Source organism: Pogona vitticeps, chromosome 2 (genome assembly GCF_051106095.1).
Source record: "Pogona vitticeps strain Pit_001003342236 chromosome 2, PviZW2.1, whole genome shotgun sequence".
NCBI lineage: Eukaryota > Metazoa > Chordata > Lepidosauria > Squamata > Agamidae > Pogona > Pogona vitticeps.
The window spans coordinates 248837751-248854519 of NC_135784.1; the positions used below are offsets into that span (position 1 = coordinate 248837751).

Consider the following 16769-nt stretch of genomic DNA (forward strand, 5'->3'; position numbering starts at 1 on the left):
TAGAATGGCCCTTGCCTCTCCTACCCCATTCTGTCCCCTAACCCTCCAAGGCATGGTGACCCCCTGGCTGCACCTCCCACTCAGTACAGGGCTGCACAGCTCCAGTCCTGCCCTAGGCCAAGAGAGCTCCTCAGTGTTTGGGGGTGCCCTGTGGGACCCCCATCAGGGGCTAGGTGTTCCTCCCACAATCCTCTAGTGCACAGGTATTAGCACAAAGTAGCTAGGTGTTCTGCCCACAATTAGCATAAGGTATTATCCCAAAAAAGTGGGGGAGAAAGTGTATGTTGGTGTTCTTCCAGGAGACAGACCGTGGAAAGCCAGCAGCATACACTTTCTCTCCCACTTTTTTGGGACAAAAAAGTAGGTTTTATGTAATTAATGTATTCCAATGGGGGGGGGGAACTGTCTTGTGAAACGGGGGGGGGGGAACTGTCTTGCAAGGCAAGTGCCTAAACATTGTCTAGCGAAAATTGCCCATAGGAACAATCGTTTTGGGAAGCATAACATTGCTCAAAAAAAGTCATCTAGCGAATTCGTTTTGCGAGGCAATCGTCTTACGAGGCACCACTGTATATGGATTAGAAACACCACCGCCCCAGACATTCTTTCTCTCCTTTCACCCATGTACCTACCTTGCTGCTCTTTCTCATGGAGCTAAGCGCTCAGATACAACAATATATGATGAGGATTTGGGTAATTATTTAATTGGGGCAGTTGAATCTTGTCACAATTTTTGGATGTTCTCCTTTCCATCTCATTACACGGCAATGGGTACATCAAGTTGAGGAAATTGTTATTATTCCAGTTTTCCATAGGATATGATATGCATACAGATTGAAAGGATAGGGAGTTAAAATGCATCCTTGTCTGACACCATTCTGTTTCTCCACATTCTGTCCTAACAGTAACCTCTGGTCCATAATAAGGATAATCAAGTGTTGAGGCACGCCCATTTCTTTTAGAACAATCCATAGCTCCCCTTGATCCACCCAATCAAAAGCTTTGCTGTAGTCTATAAAGCATGGGCTGATCTTCTGAAATGATTTGGTATATTCCAGTAGCCAATACATATTTGTGATACAATCTCTAGTGCTTATTCTTTTTTGGAATCTAGCTTCATTGTCAGGCATTTCTTGCACCATATAGGATAAAAGTCTGTAACACTTTAAGCATCACTTTACTTACATGGGAAATTAATGCAGTTGTCCTATAGTTATTCTATTGGCATCTCCTTTTTTGGAGAATTGAAAAATATATCGAAAGTTTCTAGTATATGGATCATTGTTTTATTTTCCAGATTTGTTGGCATATTCTTGTTTCCACAGATTCAATCTCTGGAGTCTGGAATAATTATACAGTGGTGCCTCGCTTAACGAGCGCACCGTTTAACGAAGAATCTGTATAGCGATCCCTTTTTGGGGATCGCTATACGGATCTGCCCCAATCGCCGCACTCGCTTTGCGACGATTGGGGCGTCCGGCGGCCATTTTGGAGCCGCTGATCGGCGGCTCCAAAATGGCCGCCGCATGACCCGAAATGGCCCCTATCAGTGTTTTCGCGCCCTCCCCTTGCTTACGGAGGTCGCGAAAACGCTGCGGGGGGGCATTTCGGGCCATCCGCAGCCATTTTGGAGCCGCCAATCAGCTGATTGGCGGCTCCAAAATGGCCACCGGACGCGAAAACATCACTGGAGGGGGAAGTTTGGACGCTTATTGGAACGCATTAAACTAAGTTTAATGCGTTCCAATAGGCTTTCCTTACCCGCACAGCGATGTTTTCGTATAGCGAAGGTTAATCCGGAACGGATTAACCTCGCTATACGGGGCACCACTGTATAGGTACTCCATAATACCCGTGGTGATTTATTTATTCCCAGTGCTTTCAGAACACTTCCACTTCACTTTCTAAACTTTTATCTTTTGTCTAGCTGGGCTAGGTTTCTGGAGTCTCAGAAGTCACTTAACCTGATCATTTTAATTAGAGATGCTAGGAGATGCTAGATGCTAGGACCTTAATTAACACACAGCATGTACTGACTACTTAGCCGCAACCCTACCCTGCTTCTAGTACTTTTGGCTTGGACTGGGTTTGCCTGGCTCCTCCTCTTTGCTCACACAGAAACATTTTTGGAACAAAATCATGTTCTAGAATTGTAGAAAAACTAACTTGAATCTTCTGTTAAATCTTGTACATAACAGGGCTTTTTAAAAAGTAGTAATACATAGTGTTGCATGAAAAAAGTGCAAGCAATGAATGACTGATCATCAGAAGAGGAAAACATTAGAAAATAATTCCCTGTTCCCCATTAACTTTAACATTTCAGCAGAACCCAATGCTTGCCCTGGAAACTGCACTAATATAGCCAACAAACTTTGTTCAAAGTTTTGTTATACAGTATCTTGTGCAACAGAATGCATAAATCCTTGCTAATAAATAAACATTAAAGTTTCATCTCTCCAGATACAATTTTTTCATGCAGTTCTTTGGTTAATAAAACATAAGACTTTTTCGGATTGTCCAAAAAATAAAGTGGATCACTGATTGCAGTTGGATTAAATCCTTCCCCCACCATCTTAAATTTCTGTTGCTTGAATGTTCCTGTAACTTCTATTACTTCCTGCAGATAAAGAAAAAAAGGTATTTTATTTGTTTGTAGTTAAAAAAATCAAGCACATAGAAAGTCAGACTATTAATTACAATTGACTAGGAATTGTGTACTGTCATAATGTAAGTCCTTTCCTTGATTATTAATTTCCATAGGTGAAAGGATTTCACCATATTTCCCCCACCTTGGCTGCCTTACACTGGCTACCTATCTGCTTCCGCATTGATTTCAAGGTGCTAACCATTACATATAAAGCCCTTAACGGTTTAGGACCTCGATACCTGGCAGAGCACCTTCTTCCGCCCAGTTCTACCCATATCACTTGCTCCAGTCAGGTCGGGTGGCTGAGGGGCCTAACGCCAAGAGAGGCCTGGTGGGAAAAAACTAGAAATCGGGCCTTCTTGGCAGTGGTCTCTTGCCTTTGGAACAACTTACTTGTAGAGATCCAGCTGGCTCCCTCACCGAGGGCCTTCAAGACTAGCTTGAATACATGGCTATACAGGCAGGCCTTCCCTACAGCCATTACCTAGCCTATCTCCCCTTTTCTTTTCTCTCTCTCTCCTTCTCCTCTTTCTTCTTTTTCCTTTTCCCATCTTGGACTAATCTGGATTTTATCTTAGTTTATTTTTATATTATATAAACCGCCCAGAGTAGACACTTTCTAAATGTAGACACTTTCTAGACACTTTCTAATAAATAAATTAAAAAATTAACTCAGTACCAAACTGGACAAGTTGTTGACCTTGTATGTAACAGCTATGCTCCTTCAAGAAAAAAAAAAGACTGATTGTAAAAGCACTACTAAGAGCAAAAATGTGATAGTTTATTAGAATGTGAATACTGGCTTGGTTTACAGAGCTGAATGTGTAGAAATCTGCATACAAATCAAATAAGATAGTGTATTGGAGGGAAAACCATTGCAAACACATACTTCCAGGCTGATTTGTTTTTCTTTTCAGCTTTTATCATGTGCCCTAGTCAGATATGTGCTGCCAGTTCAATTTCAATTAGAGTATCTTGGGAGTTTACTTCTTTTAGGTGTCATAGGCCATAGCTACACACCCAGAAGAAACTGAGTGGAACGTGAAGCGGCTTTCATAGCTTCACAGAATGCAAGCCCTAGTGCAGTTTAAAATGTGCACCACTGCAAGCCACAGTAGGGCTTCCTCTGTGGTCAGATGGGGCAAGAGACCCTTCCCCCCCCCCTCTGCAGGGCATGCTTATCTAGTGAGTAGCTGGACAGCAGCTAGTGTGGCAGCAGTGCTAGCTGTGACATCTTCAGCAGCCAGGCAAATGCCCCCAACTGCTGCTACTGCTGCCAACATATGTCCTGGCTGCTGCCGCTGTCACCATTCAGTCACTCGCCAGACAAGCAAGCCCTGTGAAGGAGGAAGAGATTTTTTGCCGCAGCCCACTGTAGAGGAAGCCCTGTCACTCCACCTATCACCTGAAAATAGGAGTCTCTTGCCCTGGCCTTCTACCCAGGTGGCAGTGGGGTAGGCTGGTGTGTTTGTGTGCACTTGCACATCCTTGGTTTAAATGCAAGAATTCCATTAAAACAGGGGGTGTGTATTTTAAGCCAGTTCACCCCACTGGCTTATAAGGTACAGTAAAGCTTCTGCTGTAGATTATAGTAAACGTGTAGGTTAGGCCGTAGAATCAACCATGTGATATAGTGACATTGTTACCTGTTCAGAGCGCCTTTCCCCGAGAACATCAACCCACACCACCAGATCCTCCAGGCCATATTCCTATGGATTGCCACACTGAGGAAGGCCAGAAGGACTTCTACCAGAACTCAAGACTTCTCAGTTGTGGCACCATCTCTTTGGAATGGACTTCCAGTTGAGCTGTGCCTGGCTTCCTCCCTCTCCACCTTTAAGGGACTCCTGAAGATGATGTTCTTCACCAGAGCTTTCCAGGGCATCTCTTCATGATGACTGCCTAATTGTGTTTGCCTGTCCATCCAGTATGTATTATCTGATATTCATTGATTGAGTTGCTTTATGTTTATTGATTTTATATTTCCTTTATGTTTCCTTTCTTATTGTTACATTATATTATTTATTGTTAACTGCTCAGTGAAGTGCCTTGCACTAATTGAGTGGTATAGGAGTCCAATCAATCAGTCAATAATAACCACGGAATTCTGACAGTTTCTTATAAAAAATCATGAGGTAGCATTTGTCAAGAGCAGCTATTAAAGACATCCAAATCTGCTCTGATTGAGTTTTTATTCTGCAAAACTGATTTTGGAAACAGATGAAAATAAAAACCATTTTCCAGAAATGCTGAATAATCTACCCAGCAGAGTGTTTTTTGAAACTCCAAAATAAGTTTTCTCTGACTCATAGAAGCATCACAGAAACTGATGATGGAAACATCCAATTAGTTATTAGGCTGTCCTCTCTGCAGAGACAAAATTTTTCATAAAAATCTTGCTTTGCCTGACATAAAAGTATTCCATGCAAGCCGGTAAAAACAAGGAAATGTAGTCATATAAGCCCTTTTCATGATTCTATTTTTAATCTCACTCTTATCCACAATACTTCTTTGGGAAATATATAAATATACAGTGGTGCCTCGCAAGACAAACGCCTCGCCAGATGAAAAACCCGGAAGATGAAAGCGTTTTGCGATAGTGTTGGTGACTTGCAAGATGGCTTCTTCTATGACCGTGCTTTGCAAGATGATTTTTTTTTCACAAGACCAATGCCTCGCAAGATGAAAATAATTATTTCGTCTTGTGAGGTTTCCCATAGGAATGCATTGCAATGCATTCCTATGGGAAACTGCTTTTCGCAAGATGAAAATTTCGCAAGACGGCGCTACTCGCGGAACAAATTACTTTGGTCTTGCGAGACAGCAGCAGGAGGACAGAGCTCTGTCCACTGGGCTGAATTCTGACCTGTTTGGGACACCCCAGGGTGTTGAAACCACCATTGGGGGGGGAAGCCTGTTGATCATGGGGGGGGCAGTCATCCCTGTTTGATCCAGGAAACTCCCTAATCAGCCAATGGGCAGAAACAAGCATACTTCATTATACCAATCTTCTAATATCATTTTTTTCTTTCCAAAATCTAGTGGAAAGTTGGGGTAAAAATCAAGTGAATAAATAAGTAAGTAAATGAATAAATAAGTAAGTAAATGGTAAGGAAACACTTAATTGCAAGGGACAGATGAGAAGCAAAAGTAAAAGGTGACAATTAGGGTCCGAACCCTGAATGCAATTTTTCAGTGATTGTCTTGTAGAGATAAAGAGAATTACTACAACAACCAATGCAAAGAAATAGAGAACAACAAAAGAAAGACTGGAAATGCTCAGTAAACAGCCCAATCCCTAAGAAAGGATATGCTAAGGAGTGTGGTAACTATGGACCATTGCTTTAATTTCCCATGCAAGCCAAGTGATATTCAAGGTGTTGCAACAAAGGCTTTCAAAGAAATGCCTGATGTTCAAGCTGGGTTCCAAAAAGGAAGAGGAGACTGTGTTGCTCATATCTGCTGACTACTGGAGCAAACCAGAATTTCAGAAGAAGATCAGTCTATGGGTTATAGACTAGAACAAAACCTTTAGCTGTATAGATCATGGGTTGTTCTGAAAGAAAATGGTGTGCCTCGGCACTTGATTGTCCTGATGCACAACTCGTATTGTGGACAAGAACCAATAAGACAGAATATGGAGAGATAGAATGGTTTCCTATAGGCAAAGGTGTCAGACAAGGGTGGTTTTTGTCCTCTTACATGTTCAATATATACACAAAACATATCATACAGACAGACTCAATTCAGAGGAGTGAAACTGGTGGAAGAAACATCAATAATTTAAGTTATGCAGATGACCTCATCTTTTTGACAGAAAGCAGCAAAATGGCTTGTAGTGAAAGTGAAAGAACAAAGTGCCAAAGCAAAACTGCAGTTTAACATTAAGATGGTAAAAATTATGACTACAGAAGGACTGCACATCTTTAGCATTAACAATGAAGAAACTGAATTAGAGATTTTGTATACCTTGGTTCAATCATCAATCCAAACGGAGACTGCAGCAAAGAAATCAGAGAACATTGAGACTAGGAATGACAGCAATAAGGAAATTAGGAAAGATAATCAAGCATATGGATGTGTCACAGGAGACCAACCAATCCACACACTTGGACTGTATTTCCAATCACCATGTGTGGGTGTGAAAGCTAGACATTAAAGAAACCTTACAGGGGGAAAAAAACAATTTGAAATGTAGTGCAGATACCCTGGACTCAGAAAGATGAGCAAGAGGGCCCTAGTGCAAACCCTAAGTCTGAACTATCTGTGGAGGAAAAAAGATTGAGTATAAAGCTATCCTACTTTGGGCACTTTGTGAGAAGTCAGAATTCTCTAGAAAAGACAATGCTGGGGAAAGTGGAAGGCAGCAGGAAAAAAAGATGAAGTGACTCCCTAAATGAGGCCTTGAGTTTACAAGAGCTGAGCAGGGCAGTTGATGACTAGGACCTTTTGGAGATCACTCATTGATAGGGTTGCCATGAGTCAGAGCTTACTTGATGACACATAAAAACAACATAATCAAGGTTACTGGCTGACATAGGAGTATTCATTCAAAGGAGGCAAAATGTATTTTAGACATTTCTGGTCCTACTCCTGAAACAGAATCCAGCATTACAAACACCACTGTACAACTGACCTTGCTTTTCAAGGCAACATAACACTCAAATGTAATTTCTGTTTGTTTTGTCTAATGATGTCCATTCTAGATATAGCATCCATATATTCTAACATTATTTCTTTTGGTACCCTGAATATCATGCTGTTATTCCCAGTCCATTTTTCTAATCTCTCTAATCCCTTTATATTATCTTCCCTGGTGTACACAACTCTTTTAATTCAGTATAATCTGTAGTTTTCATTAGAATGTTGTATAATTCCAGCTCATTAACGTAGACAGAAAGCAGGACTAAAAGTACTCCTGATCTCTGAAATATCTATTTAGAGATCTCCCTCTGAAGTCATCACTTAATTTTCAGTATATATAGCTTTAACAGTGCACTGAGCTGATTTTCTGCTTGCAATTAAGGGTCCTGAATACATGTCTACAATGCGCATGTTACCTGGAGTCTTAAAAAAAGTGGACAGGCATAGCTGGGGAGATATGTTGCCATGTGTTCATAAAGTTGTTTCAGATCTAAGGACCTTTGGGGCTTTAAGATAACAGAGGCCATTCCTGCTTTGCCTTCATAACCTGTGGAAAAAATATTACAGTATTAATGTTATAACTCTTAATATTCATATATGTCAAACTATCAAGAGTGATTTATTCATTGATTCTACTATTTTAAATGAGTGCAACATATTATTGTTATTTCCAGTATATGAAAAAACATTAATATAACAACTACCACTGTTTTCTGAGTCATTGTTTAGCTTAACCATTAACAGGTGTAGATCATTTAAATCCTTAACTATCATAATGAAGTGTACCTCAACTGGAAATGGACCCAAACAGTAACCATGCATACTGTCTTCTTTTCTCACTTTTACCTTGGAAGTGCTTCTAGATGAGGAGCAGCAAATGTCTACTGCAAGGAAGGAAAGATCCCAACATGCTTAATGAGGCAGTAGTAAGATCACTGTTGAAAAAAAACCCTCCTTGGATCCCATTGTATTGTATAATTACCTGCCAGTTTCTAATGCTCCATTCTTGGACAAGGCTCTAGAGTGGGTTGTGGCTTTTCAGCTCCAGAGGTTCCTGGATGAAATGGATTATTTAGACCCTTTTCAATCTGGCTTCAGGCCTGGCTATGGGACGAAGGCTGATTTGGTAGCCTTAATGGACTACCTATGCCAGGAACTGGACAAGAGGAGTGTGTCCCTCTTGGTTCTGCTGGCCTTTCAACAGCTTTCAATACCATTGACCATGGTATCCTTCTGGGCTGTCTCCTGGAATGGGACTTGGAGACACTGTATTACAATGACTCCAGTCCTTCCTGGAGGGGAGAACTCAGAAGGTGGTGCTGGGGGACTCCTGTTTACCACTCTGACCGTTGACGTGTGGTATCCCTCAGGGTTCTGCTTTGTCTCCTATGCTATTTAACATCTACATGAAAATGCTAGGAGAGTTGGTCTGGAGTTTTGGGGTGTCACCAGTATGTAGACAACACCCAACTCTATCTCTCCTTTCCATCTAAATCCGAGGAAGCTATTTCAGTTCTAGATCAATGTCTGGTCAGTAATGGACTGGACGAGGGTGAATAAACTGGTCAGTCAAAAGCCATATCAAGGAATAGTGAGTCAGCCTGTGCTGGATAGGGTTGTGCTCCCTCTGAAAACACAGGTGCACATCTTGGGGATGCTCTGGATTCATCTCTGAGCCTGGGTGCCCAGTCTGTGGCACTGGCCAGAAGTGCCTTTGCACAGTCAATATTAGTGTGCCAGTTCTTTGAGAGGTCTGACCTGGCCATGGTGACACATGCCTTAGTTATATCTTGGCAGGTTACTATAATGTGCTCTACATTGGGCTGCCTTTGAAAAGTGTTCAGAAACTCTAGGGGTTCCAAAATGCCACACCCAGATTGATAGCTGAGCCTAGTTTATAGGGAACATAAAACTCCCCTGTTACAGCAGCTCCACTGGCTGACAATTGGTTTCTGGGCACAATTCAAAATGCTGGTTTTAAGCTATAAAGCCATAAATAGCTTGGGTCCAAACTATCTAAGACAGCTTATTTTCCTTATGAGCCTGCCTGGCTATTAGGATCATCAGGACAGGCCTTTCTCTTGGTTCCAGCACCCTCATCGGTGTGTTTGGTGGGGACATGGGAGAGGGCCTTCTCTGTCGCTGCTCCAAGACTCTGGAACTCCCTCTCAAGGGAGGCCAAGGTGGTCCCATCTTTGCTGTCCTTCCACAAGCAAAAATCTTTCTCTTCAGGCAGGTTTTCCTTTAAATGACTGGTAGACTAAGGGGATTTTTTAAAAGGGATCATTTTATTCTGTGTTTACTTGTGTTTTTACTATTGCTCACATTACGAGTTGTAATGTTTAATGCTAGTTTAATATTGTAATAATTTATTATTTAGCTTTTAACTTTGTTTCTTTTAATACAGTAAGCCATCTTGTATCTTTTAGGAGAAAGACAGCATATAAATATTTTAAATAAATAAATAAATAAATAAATAAATAAATAAATAAATAAATAAATAAATAAATAAATAAATATACTGTATTAAGAAAATCTGGATTACTTTCTTAAGAAATTAATTTTAAGAATGCCATTTACATTAAACATATAGTTCAGAACATAAGAAGTGCATACCATAGGCAAAAGTGAATGAGAAAACAAACAATGGCAGAATTGGATAAACGGTACTGCTTTCTCATGTTTGCCTTTGATTTTGAATATTCTGGGTGAGTGCTCCTGTGGGAGTGGCAAAGTAGCAATGTAGACTAACAAAAGTAGAAAAATTGACACAACTGCCCTGAAGTCCAAATAAAATGAAAGAAATCCATGATTAGAACTGTAGTACTTTTACACTGGAGAGCTTAGAAAGTTATTCTTGGAAAGAACCAATACAATATCATCTTATTACAAACAACAACATCATATCATTCTTAAAAGTAACTCCAGACTCTGATTTTACAATCTTCCCCAAATTTGCTATCAGCTCTAAAGGGAGGGACACAAATAGCATTTTAAAATATCTATTCTCATGAGCTTTTACATGCTGAGGACTGATAAACATAGGGACTATTCTTCCACAAGTCAGATACCAGTGGCGTGGTCATTTTAAGCAGAAAAAAGTAGATCTACTTTCTTAGAATGCTACAGCCCCAGTCTAATACAAGTGTCCTTTAAAATGGTAGATCATAGTAGCATATCTTCCTCATTAGGTTGTGTTTGGATTACAGCTGGTAAGCACCTTGGGGCTAAGAGCCTGTCTACATTGTTTGTACTATTGCGATTGCAATAATGACATCGCATAGATTGATAATGATGAAACAGATTTTTTAAAAGTTAAAACAAGTTACACTCTGAAAACTACAGTGGATCGCATCAGATTTAGCAAAGAGAGGGGAAAATCTACCAATCTCGTGGCCTGGTACAAAGAAGTGACATCTTTTTAAACAAATACGAAGTTTCTCAAAAAATTAGTGAATTTCCTCATCAGCATGCTATGTAATATACAGGAGAAAATCAAGAAACATCTCTTAGATTTCAGACTACCTCTGTACTGAAAATGGTGTTAAACTCCGTTTAATGCGTTCCTATTGGGGAAAAACTCACCACTATGCGGGGAATCCTCCAGCTGCCATTTTCACCACCCGGTAAGCAAGGGCAGGGTGTGAAAACGCTGCGGGCGGCCAATTTGTTGACCCAGCGGCCATTTTGGAACTGCCGATCAGCTGTTTGTAAAACATTGCAATGCGAAGATTGGTAAGCAAAACGCTTACCAATCATCGCAATGCAATGTTTTCCCTATCTAAAACATCGCAATGCGATTGCATTAGCAATTGCAAAAAGGCGTTGCTATGCAGATTCGTCATTAAACGGTGCACTCGTTAAGCGAGGCACCACTGTACTATAATTTCTAGCTAGGAAACTGGGTTAGAATATGCTACCTGTTTGGTGCTTCATGGCTTCTATTTATTGTAGGATTTTTGAACAAGTATTTTATTCTGCATGTTAAGACAGTTGAAATTAAGATGGGCTGGGACAGACTATATTATTTCCATTTTAGCAGCTATTGGCTTATTCCTCTTGTTTTAAATAACGGCTGTGGTCCACTGTGTCACATTGTGTGTAGAAGAGACATTTCATTTATGAATAGGCCTCTCTTTTTTTGAAAGAATTATTTCTCACCCCATACGCTTTATGGCTGCAATTCTATATGCACTTCCTTGTGAACAGACCCCGATGAACTCAATAACAATATAAAAAGGAGCACTTTTTTCTTACCTTGCACAGAAACCCCATAAACACTAGCTTCTTTTATGAAATCCAACATACCAAGGACATCAGAAACTTCAGTAGTAGACACATTTTCCCCTTTCCATCTGAAATGAAATATATTTAAACATATATGCATGGTGCCTTGTGAAAGCTTTAAAATACTAGTTTTAATTTTCAATTGAGTATAGAAAAATATCTAGCTCACAATTTTTAAAGAGAGCATTCTCTACAAAACAGACATTTTTCTTCTGCTGGGATCTGACTGCATTTACGTGTAAAGAGAAGTGATAGTACAGTACAGTATATGGTTACATTAATAAGTCACAGACCCAGGCAAGTTCTCCTCTTTCTTTCTCTTCACTGTGGAGAGTCTTGGAAGTATTTGCTTCAGACTTGAATGACCTACAGTTTAGCATCACTTCCAAACTTCCTTATTGTTTATCTATGGTTTATTGAAACAATCACGCTTCATAGACCAATGTTTAAAGTTGATTTCCTTCACCAAGCCACAGTTAAAGGTATCCACCATCTGTTTGAAATTGTGGAATAAAAACAGTAAATCAGGAAGGAAGGAGGAAGGAAGGAAGGAAGGAAGGAAGAGCTGTGCCAGGAGGTAGAAAGCAGGACCACACAGAAACTGATTTTCTCATAAAATAAGCCTCTGTCATTGTGCCCATATAAAGCCTTGGAGCTAAAGATTTTAAAGCATGCAATTCACAAAGGTACCTTATGAATGTAAGTTGCTTTTTAAAGGAAATTTAATTGGCAAACATTAAATGTGCAAAGCACATTCCCCGAGACAGGGGAAAAATCAGTATCTGGTCAGCAGCTTGTCAGGAAAAGAACCATATCAAAACTAAGTCTTTGAATTCAGTGGATAGAAAGGAAAAGTGAACATAAACAATTGTATTTTTCTGCTTCATAAATATATTGGCAAGACAAATTATTTAAGTGCTGTTATTGGTTATACCTGAAAGTATCCCCTGTTCTGTCCCAGAAGTAAAGAAAGTTATTTTGATCTTGAACCATCAGATCACCCGTATTGAAATAAATATCTTCCTTCTTAAACACAGCACGCAGTAACTTCTTCTCCGTGTCCCTCTTATTCCCAGCATAGCCAAAGAATGGATTCTTTGAGTTCACTTTGGATAGTAAAAGCCCAGGCTCACCTAAAGTATAAAATTGTGTAAAAACAAACAAGCTCATAAAAACAATTTATCTTGATGTAATTTGTATTATTCTAGCCGATATGTTTAAAGCACAGGAAAAGAGAGGCCCATTTTTTTTGTTTTCATGTTCTTTTGCTGATTTATGAAATGGAGTATCTAAAACATGAATGATATGTATTGATGAAAGAAGAATATACAAAAGATTCATATCATTTTGTGTTTCCCTTTTTCATTTCAACCTTTCTTTCTTCCTTTCATAAAGAAATAAAGCAAAGGGAAGAAGGGAAATCTCCTGAGACGTAAGGTTGTTTATTCCTCTGTGGTAAAAACAAAACAAAACACAAACCAAAAGTGATATAAAGAAATCGATTGCCCAAAATACCTGGCATTTGAAGTTTCAGATACCAAGTTCCACATCTTTAGATATTCTGTTAACTGGTTTTTTAAAAGCTGTAAGGAACTTTGATATTTCCAAACTCAAATAAATTCCTACCCATAAATGAATGAAGCAATGAAATGAAGACTTTCATTCTTTGTAGTATTAATCAAAATAAATTTAAAGATTCGATGCAGTACAGTATCATTATTTGGAACTACCACACCCAAAGCGAGAAGAGGCACAAGGAGATCCAGCTCTGTCAGGAAGAGAACAAAAAGTACCAACAGTAATCTTTGGCTACTATACCAGCTTTCCAGTTTCACTTGGCATAGACACCCTGCAAAGCTCACTAGCCAGGATATGATGAAGAAGGAGAAAAGCTAGCAGAAGAGCTGTTTGTCAATTCAAAATAATCGACATGGCCACTTATGACATTTCTTTCCATTCCTTTAATGTATGAATCAAAGCTCCTGTTCTGAATTACACAGATGGTTTCACATTTATCATCAAATAACATCTGAAGTTTCTCAATGGATGTAATAATCTTAAATTGGGATCAAGCAAGGTTTTAATGGGTCACATTCAAGTTTCCCTTGAGCGCATGACTCCGCTCCCCTCTGCACCGCTTTTCATCTCTGTGCACCCACAGTGATTGTTTTCAGCCCTTTGGTTCTGTTCACAAGGGAACTCTGTGTGGGGGGGGGCAGAGTCGCACATGTGCAGGGGCAAATTAGAGGTAATGTTGGTCTCACTGCTACTTTTCACTCATTCTTGGATAATAGATTCCAGTCCTCTCTTCTTTATTCTACTCTTTACATTCAAATGTAGTTTATTTAAGGTGGTGTTTTTTTTTTTGTCTGCAACTCTTTAATATATAAAGGTCACTGGAATGAAAACTTTCAAGCCTATACCAAAAATAGAATAGATCTGCAGGCTAAAGACATTTTCATATATTAAAAGAATTAATCATCTCGACCTGTTCTGCCAGTTTAAGGTCAGAGTGTCATAATCAATCTAGGAGCACCAAACAGTAAGATTTACTTCAACTTTGAAATCTGATCTCCCTCCCCTACAAGAGTTAATTTCCTGGAGGCAATCAAAACTGAATGGTCCTTGTGAGCTACACCAAATTTCTCTTTACCTTGATTGTCAGGCAGATGATAAAACTGTGTGACAACACATTTAGACTCTAAAGCTTATCACTCACTCAGAGGCCTAAACCAGAATTCTAAGAATAGCCTAGTTGGATGTTTACAAGTTATCAGGATATTGCCAAAATTAAGTTTAGACCAAACCAAATAATGCGGCTGGCAATCCACAAAGGTGTATGGTAAATAAAATGTTACGGTGACTGCAGACTCTTTGCCCTTTTTTTCACTATGGTTGTAGCACTTGGGTAACAATATTACAATAGTTATGTGGCTGTCTGCATATAAACTAGCCCTTGGTTAGAAAAAATTTCTCTTTTTCACATTTTCCTCAGTAACCATAGTACTAAAAACATCCATGTTACAACATTAAACCTAAAATGCAAATATGTGAGTGAAACAGCTTGATTTTGAGACCTCAACCCTTACAGTAGGGGCCAGGGTGATTTCTCTCATACCAGTAAAGAACAGAGATTCAGCCTGCTCTCTGAGAAACCACAGTCCCCTCCATTTTTATGGTCTTATCTACAGTTTAGGACACAGAAGACAACATTTCTAAACTATGGATCCCTTCCTTTCTTGGTACCTATCTCTGGGCATGGCTATACCAGCATCAAGGAGTGAGCTAGTGTGGGCTACTTGGGAATTGTCAGGTTTGATTAGCTGACTGTTTATATAGAAATAACTCTTCCCAATATCATAAAGTGACTTAATAAGTGAGCCACTTCAGGATATAGGCAAATGAATCACTTCATTTGACAGAGAGCAGGGGAAGTGCATTTTTTTTTACTGTATATAGACTATTTCTGATGCACTGCAGCAGTTACATTAAAAAAAGAGGTTTGTGTTTTTTTTTGCCTTCTCTTATAGGGCCGATCAAGAAATTAGCCTTCTGCTAAGCAGGGAGAGTGATTTATTGCCAGTATTCTGAAGAGGCTTGCTTATTAAGTCAGTTCACAATATTGCCAAATTGAAAGAGGAAGGCTTGCTTTGGATCAATTCCAGTGATCACGTGCAACAGAACTGATCAAACAAGTGTTCCTACCTACATCAGAAAAGTAGAACCCCTTTGAACAGGGGCCAGAAAGGTTGGGTAGGAATGCTCTGAGGATAGGCTGGTGTGCTCGAGCAAAGACAGCATCTGATTGCCATCTTTAAGAGCACATCAGCCCCTCCCTGCAGCGCTCCAAACAACAGGTTACACAGCATGTATAGTCAGCATCTATGTTTTCATGGCTTATTATGAACATACTCAAATCTGATGTATTAATCACTTTTACTGATTTAATCATTCTTCGTATTATCTGTAATGTCCAATAAGATTATGAATAACCTACAGTTTCAATAAAACTGATCTGAATTATAAACAGATCCCCCTTACTTCCTTTCATTTTAGCATCAACCATATTTCTAGAATATCAAAATACAGAACAATGTTCTTGTAAAACTCTTACCTTTCTTAACTCTTTCACACCATCCATATTTATTTCTAATGGGCTCTCCTTTTTGAAAATCATATTTAATCAAATCAAAAGGGAAGAAGAGCTAAAAATAGAAAGAAAAATGCTTGTCATGTTTATAAAGCGACATCTGGTGGTATCACTCAGTAATGCACATTAAATGAGTGATGTTTTTATCAATATTTTTGCATTAATTGCAAACTGAACACAGATGAAAAAATGTTTTATTAAAATTTATCAAGAATCTAAGCATATTTTTTGTAAATATAGAAGAGGGAACAAATCTAATTTTAATGGCTAATGGTGATATGGAAAATAATTTAATCCTTTGGACACATCTGGCTGTAATTTTACATTACAGAATTGAAAATAGTTACATAATTAAACAAAACAATATTTAAATTTCAGGGCTTTCTTAGAAGTCAAATTGTGAAATTCAACAGTGTTAAAAGAACATGGCATTAACCACAGAAGAAAATGCCACAGTTTATAGTGACTACAGAACAATGAACTTAATAAGCCAGTTGTTTAAGATTTTCTTTAAAATAATATCTGGCGGATTTTAGAAATATGAAGAAGGAGGCAGAGGTGCACAGCTAGGTTTTGAAGCTAAGGGATACTAGTTTGCCTAGATGTGTTTGGGGAGAGGTGTCTTGACATAAATGTAGATAGGTATCCTTGTAGTATTGATAACGAGAAACGTGTGGCAAAAATCTAATATGAAAAGCTGATGAAATTGTTGATAAACAAAAGTATGAATTCTCCCCAGGAAAGGAGAAACACTATATGAAATGCAGGAATGGACAGTTATAGTATTTCCCCGTGGGCAGGGGTGAGGGAAACAAGTGATCCGGCAAGATCCAGTCTTCAATTTATCACTCCAGGAGAAGATTGGACACAACATCCCTGTTGTGGGACGGTGTGTTCGATAAGCTCCCCTTTATGCCGGATCACAGATAAGGAGCGCTTTGGTCCAGCCCAACAGTAGAAGAAGAGAGTGGATCTTCAAGAAAGACACTGTTCTCTTGTTATGGTCTGTTACCTGACTTATCATGTTTTGACCCAGTTATA

General features: G+C 39.3%; 1 protein-coding gene across 2 annotated transcripts in view; it reads right to left on the reverse strand.

Moving 5' to 3' along the window:
- Positions 1-2183: 2183 nt before the first annotated feature.
- The window catches only part of SLC27A6 (solute carrier family 27 member 6), a 48358-nt gene continuing 33772 nt past the window's right edge, over positions 2184-16769 (reverse strand). Inside the window, exons 6-10 of one of the 2 annotated variants that reach the window (XM_020797535.3) lie at positions 15693-15783; positions 12513-12711; positions 11549-11646; positions 7708-7838; positions 2184-2617 (exon numbers count right to left, since the gene is read on the reverse strand). In XM_020797535.3, coding sequence (XP_020653194.3) covers positions 2441-2617; positions 7708-7838; positions 11549-11646; positions 12513-12711; positions 15693-15783 — 696 coding nt within the window. In that variant the 3' untranslated portion in view covers positions 2184-2440. Of the gene's footprint in view, positions 2618-7707; positions 7839-8147; positions 8346-11548; positions 11647-12512; positions 12712-15692; positions 15784-16769 lie in introns of those variants that run through there. The other variant, XM_072992393.2, reaches the window with a different exon arrangement.